The 17014-nt window shown below is 44.8% G+C and overlaps 1 protein-coding gene across 2 annotated transcripts in view; it reads right to left on the bottom strand.

Annotated features, from left to right (window-relative positions):
• FAM120A (family with sequence similarity 120 member A) overlaps positions 1-17014 on the bottom strand; it is a 156536-nt gene that overhangs the window by 94296 nt on the left and 45226 nt on the right. The window contains exons 6-9 of one of the 2 annotated variants that reach the window (XM_060239817.1): positions 10602-10699; positions 10201-10478; positions 7131-7218; positions 3478-3702 (exon numbers count right to left, since the gene is read on the bottom strand). In XM_060239817.1, the coding sequence (XP_060095800.1) occupies positions 3478-3702; positions 7131-7218; positions 10201-10478; positions 10602-10699 (689 nt within the window). Of the gene's footprint in view, positions 1-3477; positions 3703-7130; positions 7219-10200; positions 10485-10601; positions 10700-17014 lie in introns of both variants that reach the window. The other variant, XM_060239816.1, reaches the window with a different exon arrangement.

Here is a 17014-nt window from a genome sequence, read left to right as displayed (position 1 = left end):
AAAACGAAGAAACCTCCTGTGACTGGGGAAGATGCTGATGTGGAAATAGGCATCCTTCAGGTCCAGGGTAGCCATCCAATCCCTTTTGTTGATGAGTGGAAGAATGCTCTGCAGAGTTAGCATTCTGAACTTTTGATAAGCAATGAATTCATTCAGTCTCCTCAGATCCATAATCGGACAAAGTCCCGCTTGGGAACTGTGAAGCATCTGGAATAAAAACCCTAACCCCTGAGACGGTCGGGAATGGGTTCTATCGCTTGCTTGCTGAGAAAATTTTGAACTTCCTCCAGTAGTACAGTTGTTGGGTGTGTGATCACCAATCTGGAATGAGCAGGGGGCTGAACAAATTCTATCGCGTAACCCTCCTCTATGATGGATAAGACCCACTTGTCGGTGGTAATCCGCTGCAATGCTTGCAAAAACCTGAGGAGGTGGGTGGGCCCAGAGGAGGGGGGGGGAGTGGGGAAGGGGGAGTGCCAAAGTCAATGTCCCTGTTTGGGGTTCCTGGTGTTCTTAGACTTTCCCATGTGAGAGGAGAAGGAAGAAAACTTGGCTTTGCCTCCTTAAGTGAAAGAGCTTTTGGCGTCATGCTGTCCCACACGCGGCTTCCACGATCTATCAGGGGATTTGGTCTGGTAGGGCTTCTTAGGCCACTGCTGGGACCAGGCACGAGGCCTGCTGGAGTGAGAGGAAGAAGCAGGTACCCCCAGGTTACGTGATGTCTTAATACTCTTGTCCATTTCTTGTAGGACTGCATCAGTAGTGGAGGTAAAGAGACCCTCTCCTTCAAAGGGGAGATCCTCAACCCAGGATCTAGTGTCTATTTGGAGGGCGGTGGTACGAAGCCAGAAGTGATGATGCAAGGTGATGGCAGAGGTAAGTGTCTTAGCTGCAGTGTCCACCATATGCTTTGAGACCTGTAGTTGCTGTTTTGCTAGTAGCATCCCCTCCCTCTGGGCCTTCTTGGCCAGGGTATGTTTATCCTCAGGCAGGGTGGTCAAAAGCAGTGAAAGTTGCTCCCAGAGGGAATACTGATATCTCGCCATGCAGACAGAGTAATTGGAAATCTTTATTCCGAATGTGCCCGCAGAACAGAATCACCTGCCAAAAGTATCAGTCCTCTTTTCCTCCTTATCTGGAGGCAAGGAGTGAGTTTTCTTAGCCTTGGAAATGGACAACAACATCACGGAGTTAGGGCGTGGATGGTTGAAAAGAAACTCTGCGTCCTGTTCTTGGACATCTGTACATATGGAAGGGCTACAGCTGTTGAGGTGTCCTTCTGCATAATATCAAAGACTGTATCATCAATGACCGGTTGAGGCTGGACCACTGGAGAGATAGGGAGCGCGCCATCCTTTTAAACAACTCCCCATATGACTAAGTCCTCAGAAGGAGAGATTGGGAGATCCTCAGCTATCCTGGATTCCGGTGAGGACCCTTCCTGCTGTTGACCAGATTTGTCCTCCACCTCGTCATCAGAGGTAGATGGAGAGGATGGGGTGCTGTCCACTGATGGTAAGCCTGGGGTGTCTATCATGATCCTAGTAGAGGGTGTCTGCTCGAGGTCAGGGATGCTGGAAAGTGCCTGCTTCCTGACTATCTTTGGGGTCTAAGTCAATATCTATGAGTCCCGGCGACCAGGTGGAGAACGCGACAAGACTCTGGAGCGGTGCAAGAGTGCTGGTCCCAGTCTGAGCTCTGAGGAGAGTACCAAGGGTATGGAGAGTGATAGGAGTAGCCCCAAAATGGATACGCCCACGGGCGTGGGTCCCAGTTGGGCAGAGGATGCAGTCATTGAAAAGGGTCCGGAGCCTCCCCAAACTGATCAGGCTGAGGCATCAGCAGCATTTTCAGCGTCGAGCAGTCCTTTGGCTGGGAAGTGCCAAACTTGGATCGCCACCTTTCTTCAAGGTGGATGAGGATGCTGACCACTGTGTAAGGTCAATCTCCGGATCGGAGCCGGAAAGAGAGATATGTTGAGCATCCTTCGGACCCGAGGGGCTTTTCGGTCGGATCCGTGATGCAAGGATCTTTTCCGGAGGCCCTCCCGAAACCATTGCCAGGTCCTTCAGTGGCGGAGAAGGGGTCTGCCGATCTTGGTGCCTCTTCTTCTCCTTCTTATGCTTCTTGGACTCAGCAGAGCGAGAGTCCCGATCCCCTCTGACCTTCTTGGCCAGAGTCAAGGGTTCTGACTGGGATATTGAGCCCGCACACTTGTGGGGGCGGTTGGCTTCCGGGAGGGGCTGAGTTGGTTGGCTCGTTAACGAGGCCTGAACCGATGTCGATGCTGGAGTGGCTATCGAAGTGCTGGTCGATGCCGATGTCGACATCTGCAGTGCAAGAGCCGATTTCAGCAGTGCCTCTGATAGCCTTGCCGCTCGGTTTTTTCCGGTTTGCTTAAAAAATTTCGAACAATGATGGCAGGATTCCACTTGGTGACCATCCCCAAGACACAGCAAACAGAGGGATTGTTCGTCAGGAGGAGGGATCTTGCTCCTGCACTGAAGGCACTGCCTGAAAACCCCCCAATGCTTTTCCATAGACAAGGAATTGGGAGGGTGGGGAGAAACCCCAAAGGGATAGCAACAAACAAACAGGTTTTGTTTTTAGTACGAAGAACGAAGAAACGAGGAGAAACCCGGAGGAAAAAGGGGTAAGTAAAACTACTGACTGGAGCAACCACGAACATGTCTACCGTCACAGCAGTAAAGAAGGAACTGGCAGGATATCTGGGTGAGCATGCACACTGGGGCTGTTGCGCATGCCCACCGAGGTCAAGCTGCAAAAACTCCTGGACTTTGGAATTATAGATCGGGGATCGGCGCTTCATCCCATGAGTGTGAAGCACAGAGACCACGAAGATGATTATGGAATTTGCTGCCAGAGGATGTAGTGATGGGCACAGGAATTAAAAGGGGATTAGATAGATTTATGGAGGATATGTCTATAAATGGCTACTAGCCATGGTGACTGAGGGGAAAATCCACATTCTGAGGCACCAAGCCTGTGAATCAGGCCTCAGCCTCTATGCTGTGTTGTTGGCTGGTTGGTCAGTGTGTGAGAGATGGGATGCTGGACTAGTGGTCTGATTCAGCAGAGCTCTTCTTATTTAATCATCGTTAATCCAGGTTACTAGGGGAAGAAATAAATCTCCAGTTTGCTACAGCTCTCACATTCAGACGTCACAACAAAGTGCAGTTAGAACAAACCTAAACCAAGACATGAACAAGAGGAAGGGAATTGAAATACATGTCCAAGAATAAACTAGCAGTTGATACTCAGTCACCTGAAGCAAGTTATGGTTTGGTGGTTCATTGACAACTGAATGCAACCAAAAGATACTAGGCTGAAAGTGTTCCTCGCCTTTAACATACCAGTGACTTGGCTATAACAGAATTCAAGCAATGACGCAGAACTTCAGATTAATCTGTGCTTTTAGAAACCTTGTTTTCTAAAACTCAAATCTAGAATTCTTACCTTGGTTAGAACATGAAAGATGTAAGGATACATTAACCCCTTTTTATGTCTGTGTTCTGCCACTCTTAATACTTCAGGTGCTACAGGAGGTAATGGAGGAGTGGTAATATCCATATGGTTTCTGGTGGGCATTGACAGCAGACATGGGATTTGTGCACTACTAGATTGGTTCCCTTTAACTTCAGCTGCCTGGTTTCCAGAAGAAACAGTAGAGGAACCTTCTGTCTGTAACACAGGAAAACATTTTTATCCTATGTAGGAAAGTATCTCTCAACTTTTTATTATACAAATACTGACTGTAAATTTCATGCACCAATGCCAATTTTAGAACAGTTACTGCAACCACATAAAAACAGAAAAAAACCAACACCAAGAACAAAATACTCTCTGAATGCAACCCTATTCTAAATAAATTAGACCCCATTCTAAATCCCACACTTGATTGTAATGCAGAGCAGAGCAATATTCACTCCTTGAAGTCTTTTACTTTCACAACAGGACAGGAGCATAACCAAGAAACTTTAGCAACTTTTTCACAGTTAACAAACTGAAAGCAAATGTAAATAACTACTGAGCAATAACATTAATATGGAGTGCAACAAGCTGCCCCACATCTACCTTAAAGGTATCTTGTTATCCTAAATTGCTTGCAAAAGGTAATTGTTGAGAACACCTGAAGAACTATGCAGTTTTTGTGTAATATTGTGTACGCTGTTATGTTACGTATGGTAAAAATATTGTTTTCAGCGCACAAGTAAGAGTTTGGTGAAGGTTTACAACTGTCAAAAGACATATCCCAAGAAGTCCAGCTGCCATAAATGGCAGGTGCAAAACAAAGGGCCTCTTATCCCCCAGATTTCCCTTGTTTTAAATTTCTCTTGTCCACACTTCTTTTCTAGAAAGACCAGCTAAAGTATACTGCATGTAATAAATGAAAATGTACAATGATTAACTAGTTTAGTCACATAGCTTTGTTTATGATGTGTGTGTGTGTGTATAATTTTTCTGTAAGCTTATGTAGCCTGCCCAAGTTAAGTCTTCTGATGGTTAATCACTGGGTGTGAACAAACTTTGCAAAAACAACAATAGTGACAATTGGCAAGGTGAGGACAGCAGAAATCTGGCTTTGTTTGATTAGTAAAGTGACAACATATTATTTAACTATTTAAAGAAAAATATCTCACCTGACTCAGACAGTGACCTCCCTTTAAAACTATCAGTATCTTCTTCTGGCAGCAACAACTCTTATTGTCAACCTTCAGTCTAATAACCACATGATATTCTCCTAATGATCACTACATATTCCCTACCTGCACTAACACAGTGCTTCTGCATTGCAGTACAAGTCATTCTTGATGCCTAGTAATTTCCTGCACTCTGTTTCTCCATTGGTCCATTGCAATAATTACTCTGTTCTGATGGATCTTTCTCATTTGCGCTATTTTCAGTGATTATACTGAGGGGCATTAAAGGCAACTTCAGGAAGCAAACCAAAGGAACAGGAGCCACAGATCCCATTCCAGGCTCTTTGGGCAACACATGAAAGGAAAGATAACTAAATTTCATGATATACACATTTCTAAAAGCTAGAAAGTGTTCTGTTTACCAGAATTCTATTAACATTAGCCGCTAATCACATTTTTTTGTGGTTAGTCCTCTCATGGTTTAATTACTCATTAATTACTAAAACTTACTCATTCAACAAATTTTCAATTAAATGCAGCAAGTCACAGGAAAATATTTGTTATATTCATAGTAACATTCGAGTACAAACCTCTTAATAGAGCTATCATACATTTTATGTTATGTACTTCAGTTAGATGAAATAACCATAAAATAAAATACCTGAAAAAAGCCTCTTAGATAGCACTGCTATACTTTGTTTAAGCCTCGAAAGTCTAGGAACTGAATGGTTCTAAGTTTGGCCACTGCATGGAAGCCTAGGAACTGAATGGTTCTAGGCTGGGCACTGGTGTGTCCTTCTGCAAATGTATCTTCAACAAACCTCTCTTCTACCATCCACTACTACTCCTATTTGCATTTTCCATTCCTACAGGTAGGTTCTCTTAAAATGGTATTTCATGTCTGGCCTATACTACTTCAGACTGAAGGTCAGATGACTGAACATTCTTCCATATAAAAGCTTTCATCCACAAAAAGAGCTATCCCCAGAAAGTAGAAAGTTAGCTTTCAAAATGCAGGGAAATTTCTTGTAATAAAGTTTTACATTGTACAAACACCTTTGCCGCTCCAATGGCAATTATACTTTTGTATGGAACCAACATACAAAAGTAAACAGGAGTCTCCAAGCCCCTTCCACAACCAGAGGTTGGGGGGTAAGGGAGAATGCAGCAGACAGACTAATTTTAGCTGTTACATGTAATATCCTTTAAACAGCCCACCAGGCTTAATCCCTCCAAACTTTCAGGAGGCTAGACAATTTTTTCAAATGTGGCTATCAGGATTTGGTTTGTGTTCTTTTGGTAGCAGCTGGTTAATGCTGTTGACATGGGTTTTAATCATTTTTAAAAGTTTACTTATACAGGGTTGTTGTTTTTTTAATTTTTGTGAACCACACTGGGACCTAGAGGGATAACAACATACATTGTGATTTGTGAGCAGGAAACAAACAGAAACCACACTGTGCAACGGGAGGGTCATGTCAGGATCTATCCTGATGAAGTCTTGACTAAAGAGGAAGACTCCTTAAAAGGTGTGGAGTCCTTCCCCCGCCAGGTGCCCACTAAAACACTGAGGCTCATGGCCAAGGGAACAAGCACATCAGGAACTCCCTGAGTGAAACTTTCTACTTCCAGCACCCTAATTCTCCCCCAAGAACAAAGAAATCTGAGAACCAGAGCTTAAACCTTGACCAAGCAAGGGAGTACACGTCTGGCAGCTCAAGGTATACTGCACTCGTTATGCCAATAAAGGTTGTTCTTGTTACTGCACTCCAATTTTATGTAGGAGAAGAGTACCACTTTCTAGATCTTTGACTAAACGAAGTGGCATGGTCATCAGGCTCCCCATAAGAACCATCAGGTCCACTCTAGCTCATGCCACCCCTGAAGACCTCCCTGCTACTACACTAAGGGTATGTTCCAGACCAGCCTGATTTTGGCTTTCCAATGAATAGGAAGCCATTCCAAGTTGGAGAAAAAGGTCATAACCTTGCCTAAGTACAGGAGGAAACACTTCTCCCAGCAGTTAAGACTGCAGCACCTGAGGGACCCCCAGAGAAAGACAAGCCAGTCAGAGAAAATCTTTCATATCTTTTAATAGCATTAAAAATCGCAGGTGCCCTTCAGATTATGAAAAAGAAAATGCCTCAAAAGCAACTGTCAACTTCTATCGAAACTGGGAAATTTGAGTAAGTCTGCTCACTGGCCAAGACATTTGGCTTGTTCTTGCGGATAGTGCTATACATCACAAATCTTATGTATTTCTCAATTCCTAAACTATTAACAATTACTGATAAACATCAACATTTAAGCCTATACAGAACAGCACTTAGGTAAACTGGTGTATTTACTACATTACTATTAAAGTACCTAAATTCCACTGGCAGTTCTGCAATTAGTTTATTAGCAGTTAAATTACACATTCCATGTTATTTGTTACCCAGTAACAGATCACAGTAATAAGAACACTACCTTTGTTTGGTCTCCTGGATCCCCACGTGCTTGATTTTCTGACTGGGTTCCTGTTTTTTCCCAACTTAATTTGTTCCCGCCAACATGACTAAAGAAAGAACATCACATGATTTTATTGCTACTAAGATTATCCAAAGATGCTGAAAAATAGTATTAATTCACAATCACCCCCATTTACAGGAGTTTATATCTCAAACTATACTACTTTAATAGAGCCAGTTTGGTGTAGTGGTTAAGTGTGCAAACACTTATCTGGGAGAACCGGGTTTGATTCCCCATTCCTCCACTTGCAGCTGCTGGAATGGCCTTGGGTCAGTCATAGGTCTCACAGGAGTTGTCCTTGAAAGGGCAGCTGCTGTAAGAGCTCTCTCAGCCCCACCTACCTCACAGGGTGTCTGTGGGGGGAGGGAAGGTAAAGGAGATTGTGACCGCTCTGAGACTCTGAGATTCAGAGTATAGGGTGGGATATAAATCCAATATCATCATCATCTTAATATTAAATGGCCATACCCACGCTCAAAGGTCATGTAAACTAGGCTTGTCACTTGTGGAAAGTGTTATCTCTTCAGAGGACTAAACAGTGAAATTTTACAAAAGGCCTGCAGTCATTTATTGATTAAAAGGGTAACATGTGAAAGTATGGACAAATTATGCTTGTAAGCTAATAACGTATGTGGACTAAAACGCCACAGAAAATTGGTGCAAGGAGTACATTCAGGTGCTATCAATATATCTAAAAATATAAATCCAGGAAGTGGAACCATGAGCGGACAACCAAGGTCCTTCTATGAACCTGACAAACCCCCCAAGACTGCAGAACAATCTGAAATCTTTTTTTTTTTTTTTAAAGGACGGGGATATTCCAAAATAACAAAAACTGCACTTGTAACTTTTGGAACTAGCTCTCAGTGGCCAGTCGGGGTTGCCAGGCAATCACAAAAATACTGTTAGCCTTGAAACCATGGCTGCTGTGAGCAGACTGGGGTGGGGGTCCTTTCCAGGGCTACTCTGGCACCTCCATCCATCCATTCCTGGTCTCCTCCCTCCTGACCTGGAGAAATGTTTGGGACTAGGCTCCACAGAAGCCACTACTAGGCAACTTACCACCATGTAATTTGTGCAACTCGACAGCTTTATGCCACACAACTTTCCTGGGCTCAGCAGCAGCCTCTGCACAATTTGCATGACATGGCCAGGCCCAGTAGACACCACCACACAACTTATCTAGGCAACTTGCAACTGACTTTTGCAACAGGGCCTGACCTTTCCCAGGAAGAGGCTGCCAGGTAGAGGAGAAAGGGGAAGCTGATAGCAAGTGTGGTGTTGTGATCAGAGTGTCAGATCAAAATGATGAAGACTCAAAGTGGAAAATCCCCTCCTTTGCCATGGAAGCTTGCTGGGTGACTTTGGGCCAATTGGTCTATCAGCCTAATCCACTGGGCAGGATTCTTGTAAGGATAAAATGGAGGAGAGAAGACCGCTGGAGCTGCTTTGAGCCCCCACTGAAGAGAAAGGTGCAGTGAGCAAGTTCCCCCCACAGACGAAGATTCTAAACATGAATTAAATTCTGGCTTAGAAAACCAGTTTCTGGAGGGAAACAAACTTTAGTCTACCTATGCATCTGCATTTACAGCCAGTTTCATTTATCACCAGAATTGCTTCTTGACACAAAAGCAAACACAGAGGAGCAAGGAGCACAAAAAAAGGCAACAAGCAGGTTCATCATACAGGATTTAACACTGGTTAAAAGTGCCATATGAATTTAGCTCCAGTAAACACACACTTTGCCCAAGTAAGGAAGAGGGCAGTGGGAAAGAAACAGTGCTACCACCTCTTCCTGTTTCACAACCATCAGCATTTCAAAATATAAGCTACATAAATATAAGTGGTTAAATTTGCTATGGCAAACTTTTTAAACCTTCTCTCAACTAATACCATACATGTTCTTAGGTAAAAACACAACTCAAGGTACACTAAAACAAAGGAACTGTTTAAAACAAAAATTCACCTTTATTAATAGTTTATGAACATCTGTGTCAGCAACATTAATGTCAAAGGCTGCATAATTCAGCAGAGCAACTTTATACAATGACACAGAAAATAGAAAACTCAATTCTATACTAAACTGAACATTTTACCCAGAAGCAAAGAAGAGGGCATGTTAAGCTTGTTTAAAGTCATAGGGTGGGATCACACTAGAAATTTGCTGTGGCGGTCTCTCAGCTTTAAAAAAGCCGCCCCAGAAAGAGACGCGGTGCGGCAATCAGACTGTGCCCAACACAGGCCTGGGCTGCATATGTGCTTAGAGGAGCGTTCAGAATGCTCCTGTGTGACACATGCATAATGTGCCCTCACCTTTCAGATGGCCTGGAAACATGCCATGGAAGCACTTCAGCAATTTGCCATCAGAAAGGATTTAGGGTTTTTTTCTGCAGGAACGCAGTTCTGGCTGGCTTGGTGTCAGTGGTGCGGCCTAATATGCAATGAGTTCCTGCTGGGCCTTTTTTTTAAAAAAAAAAAGCCCTGCAGCTATATAACATGGTGCTGAGCCATAAGATGAGATAGGGATGTGTGTGGCTCAGGGGGCAGATGTGCATGTGTAAAATCCAATGTGCCTGTAAAATCCGGATATGGGGGGGGGGGGGTATGGCAGGGCAAAACTCCCGTCTGGTCGCACCCATACATTTAAATTCAGGTTTCAGTCTATCTTTACCTCCTAAAAAGAGAAAAAGAGGACTGCATTGCCCTCAACTAGGAATGTTGCAACACTCTCATTAGTTTAGTTACTGAAAGTAAGAACAAGCTCATGTATGTTTTCCACCCATGCCCACTACACTGAATGCATCATCCTCTCCAAGCATCCCACACAATACACAGCCACCATGCCTTATGACTTCCCAATGATATAAACAAATGCACTCCACCTGCAGAAATTTATTAAGCAAATTAAACAGCAGCAATCAGGAACTGAATAAGAGAACAGCAACAACAGCAGACATGTAAAGCAGAATCATTCTCCGTGACAATATAATCTTTTTCAAGCCCTTTTACAACCTCATTTTGTACTTACTTCACAGCACCTCCATTGCCTTCATCATTGTCTGAGGATGAGGATGCAGAAGAGGCAGGAAAGTATGCTGAATCAACATGATTGGGGCTCCCACTTTGAGCTGGGTTTATTGGAGAAGATCGTTCATATAATGGTGTATGCTTTCCTTCATGAGGAATGTTACTGTAGTTGTTCTGCTCAGAAAGATTTTTTCCACTTGTGTCCAAGGTGATGGCTCGTTCTGAGAGGTTGTAGGGGTATGGACCTGGACCTTGGGCACTTCCTTGACTAGACATATGCTGGGACTAAAAGGGAAAAAACACACTATAAATTATGCTACTTTTTCTCAACTGCTTTCAAATTGTTCATGAACAACTAATAATTCTAACAAAGGGAAAGAGGGGGGAGTAGAGTGCACTTACCGCATGTTTTGCTTGCAGAGGGGTCTGTGGAATGTTAAGCATCTGAGAAGAGACATACGGTGGCACTATACCTGGCATTCCAAACTGATTTGGTCTAGCTGTTAACAGAATTTGGAAACAACTATTTTAAATATATACACATATGTGCTATAATCTTGTTTTATGCATGGGCAAACAGTATAGATAACCAATACTACAAAAAAGCAACTGCAGGCATAAATATCTCATGTCATGATTTTTAAAGACTCTGACCTCATTTCCTTAAGCACAGTTTATTTGTTCTATTTAAATTTTATTTAATTACTATGCACATCAGTTTAGTGTCACTTCTCCTCTCAAGAAATTGCTTGTTTCCTTTTTGTCTATTTATGTCCCCCCATACCTTTCCATGTTCCATATTACAGTCACTGCAATCATTTTAGCATTTATTATTTACCTTCCAGTTCTCAACAGAATAGGAAGTATAGTAGTCCAACACATCTTTGGACTCAGATACAGTTTGCTCAGCTCCTCAAGATTTAGGCTCATACACAATAGCAAAAGTGGAAACATGAAAATTAGGATGCTTAATCTAAACTAGGACATTACCTTAGTAATAAAGAGCCCACACCCCCTCTCTTATTGATAACACACCCTCCAATGGTCAGAAGACAGGCTTTTAAAACTGAAGATTATTCAGCTACACTGAGATACCTTTGAAAAGGCACACAAGATCAAATGTTACATTATATCCATTAATATCTGTTTTCAATTAACCCAATGAATACCAGCTAATTAAGATTTATTCTGAAAAGAAAAAAAACAGATTGCTTCTAGTGTGTCACTCCAATCCACATGGCTAAGAGAGTTCAGTTCCTGTTACAAATCAAATATATGTCCTTTGACAGGGCAGTTTATCTCAGAGTAAGCAGACTTTCATGTAGCTTATCTGGAATAAGCAGGAAAGTCTTTTCAGCACTTACCATCTTTTGTGAACAATCCCAAATCATACAGATTTCCATAGCAAACTGAATATATGAAGCTGCCTTATACTGAATCAGACCTGGATAGCCCGATCTCATCAGATCTCAGAAGCTAAGCAGAGCTGGCCATGGTTAGTATTTGAATGGGCAGCCTCCAAGGAATACCGGGGCATGACACAGAGGCAGGAAATGGCAAACCACCTCTGAAATGTCTCCTGCCTTAAAACAAGTCTAGTTCATGAATAACACTAAAAAGTCCTAGAATTTCTGGCTGCCAGACAATCTTAGGATCTCCTGGCTATACTACATACACTGCCATCAGCGTTCCCTCTAAGCTGAGTTAGTGTGAGCCAGCTCACACATTTTTGTCTTAGCTCAGGAAGGATGACTCCACAGCACACTAATTTAAGCAATAGCTCACAATTTTAATGCCAGTAGCTCACAAAGTAGAATTTTTGCTCACAAGACTCTGCAGTTTAGAGGGAACACTGACTGCCATACGGTAATAATTATATAAACCATTGGTCCTGCGAAGTCAGTACCATCTACTTCAACTGGCAGCAGCCATCCAGGGTCTTAGACAAAGGTCTTTTAACATTGCCTACAACTTAATGACGCTTCCGTTCTAGACACTCACCAATCCTGCTTTCACCCAGGTCATGGGACGGAGACAGTGCTGGTTGCCCTGGTGGATGACCTCCAGCAGCATCTGGATCAAGGTGGCTTGGCGGTGCTGATGTTGTTATCGGCTGTGTTCGATACAGTCGACCATCGGCTACTGACCCGCCACCTTGCCGACACAGGGATTCAGGGGTCAGCCTTGCAATGGCTTTCCTCTTTCCTTGATGGTCGGGGACAAAGGGTGGCAATTGGGGGAGACCTGTCCCAGAGGCACCCACTGAATTGTGGTGTGTCACAGGGGGCAATGCTCTCCCCGATGTTGTTCAACATCTACATGTGCCCCCTTGCCCAGATTGCCCGGGGGTATGGGTTGGATTGTCACCAGTATGCTGATGACACCCAAATCTATCTACTAATGGATGACCAGCCTGACTGTGTCCCAGAAAACCTACATTTGGCGCTGCAGGCTGTGGTGCAGTGGCTCAGGCTGAGTAGGTTGAAGCTGAATCCAGAGAAGACAGAGGTCCTTTGCCTGAGTCGGGGTGGTCTGGGAAGGGAAATCCCCCTACCAGCGTTTGACGGTGCACCATTGAAAACGGCGCACAAGGTCAAGAGCTTGGGGGTGCTACTGGAGCTGGCCCTGTCAAGACAGCAGCCACTGTTAAATCCGCTTTTTTTTTCATCTTAGGCAGGCAAAGCAGTTGGTCCCCTTCCTGGACCACGATGACCTAGCAACAGTGGTCCATGCAACAGTCACCTCGAGGTTGGACTACTGTAATGCCCTCTACATGGGGCTGCCCCGTGCCGAACCCGGAAACTACAGCTAGTGCAGAATGCAGCGGCCAGGCTGTTATTGGGGCTCCCTAGATGGGAGCACATACAGCCGGGGCTGCGGGAACTGCACTGGCTGCCAATAGTGTACCGGATTCACTACAAGGTGCTGGTTATTACCTTTAAAGCCCTATATGGCCAAGGACCTGCCTACCTTAGGGACCGTCTCTCCCCATATATTTCCCAGAGGGTACTACAATCTGGTTCGCAAAATCTATTGGTAATCCCTGGACCGAGGGAGACCAAACTGAAAGACACCAGAGATAGGACCTTCTATATTGTAGTCCCCCACTGGTGGAACCAATTGCCAGAGGAGGTGCGGGCCTTGCGGAGCCTTGCCCAGTTCCACAGGGCCTGTAAGACTACTCTTTTCCAGCTGGCCTATACTTAATATGGAATCTACTGTAGAAGAATACAGTCGTCACAGAAAAACTGTAAAATGTGTAACATCAAGATTTCAGCTCCAAAATGGTTTTAATGTTTGATTTGTAATATATGATTTTAATGTATGATTTTTAATATATATTAATGATCTATTATATGTATTGTGATTGTTGAAGTTTTTATGCTATGAGCTGCCCTGAGCCTGCTATGGCGGGGAGGGCAGGATATAAATTAAATATTATTATTATTGTTATTAATCCTTTTAACTGGAGATGATGGGGATTGAACTTGGAACTTTCTGCATTCAAAGCAGATGCTCTTCTACTGACCCTCAGTCGCTCCCTGACACTAATAGTGAAATTATGCTATTTCAACACTAAGTCCATAGATGGGGATTTGACACTTACCCAGACAGCATTTTGCCCCAGTTTCAATAACATTCTATTTAAAAAGTTTTACTAATGCAGAGATTTCTACATTTAGGCTTTCGCATGATAACATATATGTAGTTTCCCCATATGTGGCTGCTAAAAACCTCATTCTAAATGTGTAAGGCACATACATATGGAACATCATGGAGTGGGGGGAAGGCTAAATCACACACACACACACACACACACAAACACATAAGTAGACAGTGAGTCAACATCCAACACAGCTACTCTCTACCAAGAATAAAGACAGGTTGTTTACCTGTAACTGATGATCTTCGAGTGGTCATCTGTGCATTCACACTCATGGGATAGAGCGCCTGCGCCAATCCCCGGATTGGTACCTGAAAAGCCCAGGATTTTTCACGCTCGGCACCCAGTGAGCATGCGCAGGAGCCCCAGCACACATGCTCACCAGGGCCAGCGCAAGGATCCCGCCTGTTCCTTCCTGACCACTGGAAGCCCCTAAAATAGGGAGACTGTCAGCAGTGGGGAAGGAGAGCGGGTAGTGTGAATGCACAGATGACCACTCGAAGATCATCAGTTACAGGTAAGCAACCTGTCTATCTTCTTCGTGGTCTTTGTGCTTCACACTCATGGGAGATTAGAAAGCCAGACATACCTGGAGGCGGGAGCAGACGGTCAACCAAAAAAGACAGCTTGCAGCACCACAGCTCCCAAACGAGTCCTTCTGCTGGGCACGCACATCCAGGGCGCAATGCTTCATGAAAGCATGGGGAGAGGACCTGGTGGCAGCCTTGCAAACATCTGTCAAGGAGACACCTTTCAGGATGCCACTGATGTCGCCATACCCCTAGTGAAGTGCCCACAGATGGGCCCAGGCAACGGTTTCTTCGCGAGCAGGTAATACAGTTTAATAGTTTCAGTAAGCCACTTTGAAAGCCTCTGAGACAAGATTCTGGAACCCAATCGGAGAGCAGCATAGAACACAAAGAGATGCTGGTCCTGACGAAAGCCCTTAGAGCGGCTCAGGTAGAAAAGTAATGCACGTTTAATATCCAAGGCGTGCAGCCAATGCTCCTTGTCCGAGGTAAGCGTAGGGTAAAACGTAGGCAGCCAAATTTCCAACTTAAGGTGAAACTGGGAAACCACCTTAGGGAGAAACAAAACATTGGGAGCCAAAGATACTCCTGACTTGTGAAAAACTAAGTACGGGTGGTCACAATGAATAGCCCTGAGTTCCCTCACCCGGCGTGCCGATGTGATTGCCACCAAAAATGCAGTTTTCCAAGATAGGAGCTGCAGGGAACAGGTTGCCATCGGTTCAAAAGGGTGCCTGATCAGCCTATCCAAAACTAATGGCAAATCCCACAACTGTGGGGGTGATCTAGTTGGAGGGTGCAACCTGAGAAGTCCCTTCAGGAATTGCTTCGAGCGAAGATGGGCAAACACTGAATGCCCCTCAACTGAATCATGTTGAGTTGATATAGCTGATAAACTTTCACCAAAGAAAAGGAAAGACCAGCATCGACAAGAACAAAAGAAAATCAAAAATCACAGGTAAGCCCACTCGTTGGGGTGAGACTGCAGTATCAGCCAAAAAATGTACAAATTTCCCCACTTCCTGTCATAGGAGATTCCGGTAGACAACTTCCTACTGTTCAGAAAAACATGGTGGACCCTATCCAAAAATCCACAGGATCGATGAACCACGCTGTCAACTTTAGGTGAGGTACGTTGTGTTGAAACACTTGACCTTCCTGGGCCGAAAGGAGGTCTGGCTCCACTGGGAAATGATGAAAAGTTCCCCGTGCTAAGTGGAGCAAGATAGGAAACCAGTTTTGTCGAGGCCACCACGGCGTGATTAGCATGCACCTCGGTTCCTCCCGCTTTATTTTGTTGACTACCCTTGTCAGCAGTGAAAGAGGCAGGAACAGGTAAAGAAAAAAACCCTTCCAAGGGAGCAGTAGACCATCCCCCAAGGAAGCCAGGTCCATCCCCCCCCCCCCTTCCTGGTGCACAACAAGGGACACTTCCAATATAGAGCTGTGGCTAAAACATCGATCTGGGGATACCCCCACAGCCAAAACACTGGTTGAAGGAAACACCACTGTATCTCCCATTCTTGCGGAGACGCGGCTCCTTTGCTCAAGGAGTCCGCCTGCAGGTTGAGTACCCCGGGGAGATGGGAGGCCTTCACATAGATGCCCTGATCCAAACATTCCAACCACAGCTCTATCGCTAGAGCACAGAGTTTTCGGGAGACTGTCCCACCCTGTCTGTTGACGTAACAAAGGGCTGCAGTATTGTCCGTCAGCACAGCCACAGCCTTTCCTGCTACTAAGGGGCGGAAGGACCGAAGAGCGAAATGAATCGCCAAAAGCTCCAGATAGTTTATATGGCAAAAAGTCAGCTGTAGAGGCCATGGACCCCCCACACACAGAGTATCCATGTGAGCACCCCATCCTCATAGGGACGCATCTGTGGTGATCGTAACCATCGTTACTGGCAGATGGAAGGGAGTTCCTTGACAGATGTTGCCTCTGGCAGTCCACCATTCCAGGGACCGGAGTATCGAGGGCGGAATCCTGAACCTCTTTTGAGGGGAGTCCCGTAGGGGGCAAAACTTTTTGAGAAACCAGTTGAAGCCCTCGCATGCGGAGTTTCGCAAACAACACGTTTGTAGTTGCCACCATCAGTCCCAGCAGCCGCTGCAACTGTTGTGCCGTGCCCCGTTTCCTGAGTTGAAAAAGATGAATGAGGATTATAATGTCCATTGCCTGCTGCTGGGGCAGAAAGGCACGATGAAGGTCCATGTCCAGGAGAGCTCCAATAAATTGAACTTTCCTTGATGGCAGCAAGTGAGACTTTTTTGTGTTTACCTGCAGACCTAGAGAATGGAGAAGGCAGAGAGTAATAAGCAATATGGCAGGACAGACGATCTTTCGAATCCGCCATAAGAAGCCAATCATCTATGTACGGGAAGACGACTATGCCTTGAAGCCTGAGGTGTGCTGCTACAACGCTCATCATCTTGGTAAACACCCGCAGTGCAGTACAAAGGCCGAATGGAAGGGCTTTGAACTGAAAGTGGTTGGAGCCTATCATGAACCTGAGGAACTGCCTGCAAGATGGATGGATGCTGACATGGAAGTCAGGTCCAAGGTCGTCATCCAGTCTCCTTGGCAGATAAGGGAAAGGATTGTCTGTAGAGTGGACATTC

Source organism: Heteronotia binoei, chromosome 5 (genome assembly GCF_032191835.1).
Source record: "Heteronotia binoei isolate CCM8104 ecotype False Entrance Well chromosome 5, APGP_CSIRO_Hbin_v1, whole genome shotgun sequence".
Classification (NCBI taxonomy): domain Eukaryota; kingdom Metazoa; phylum Chordata; class Lepidosauria; order Squamata; family Gekkonidae; genus Heteronotia; species Heteronotia binoei.
This window is presented reverse-complemented; position numbering and strand designations above follow the sequence as displayed.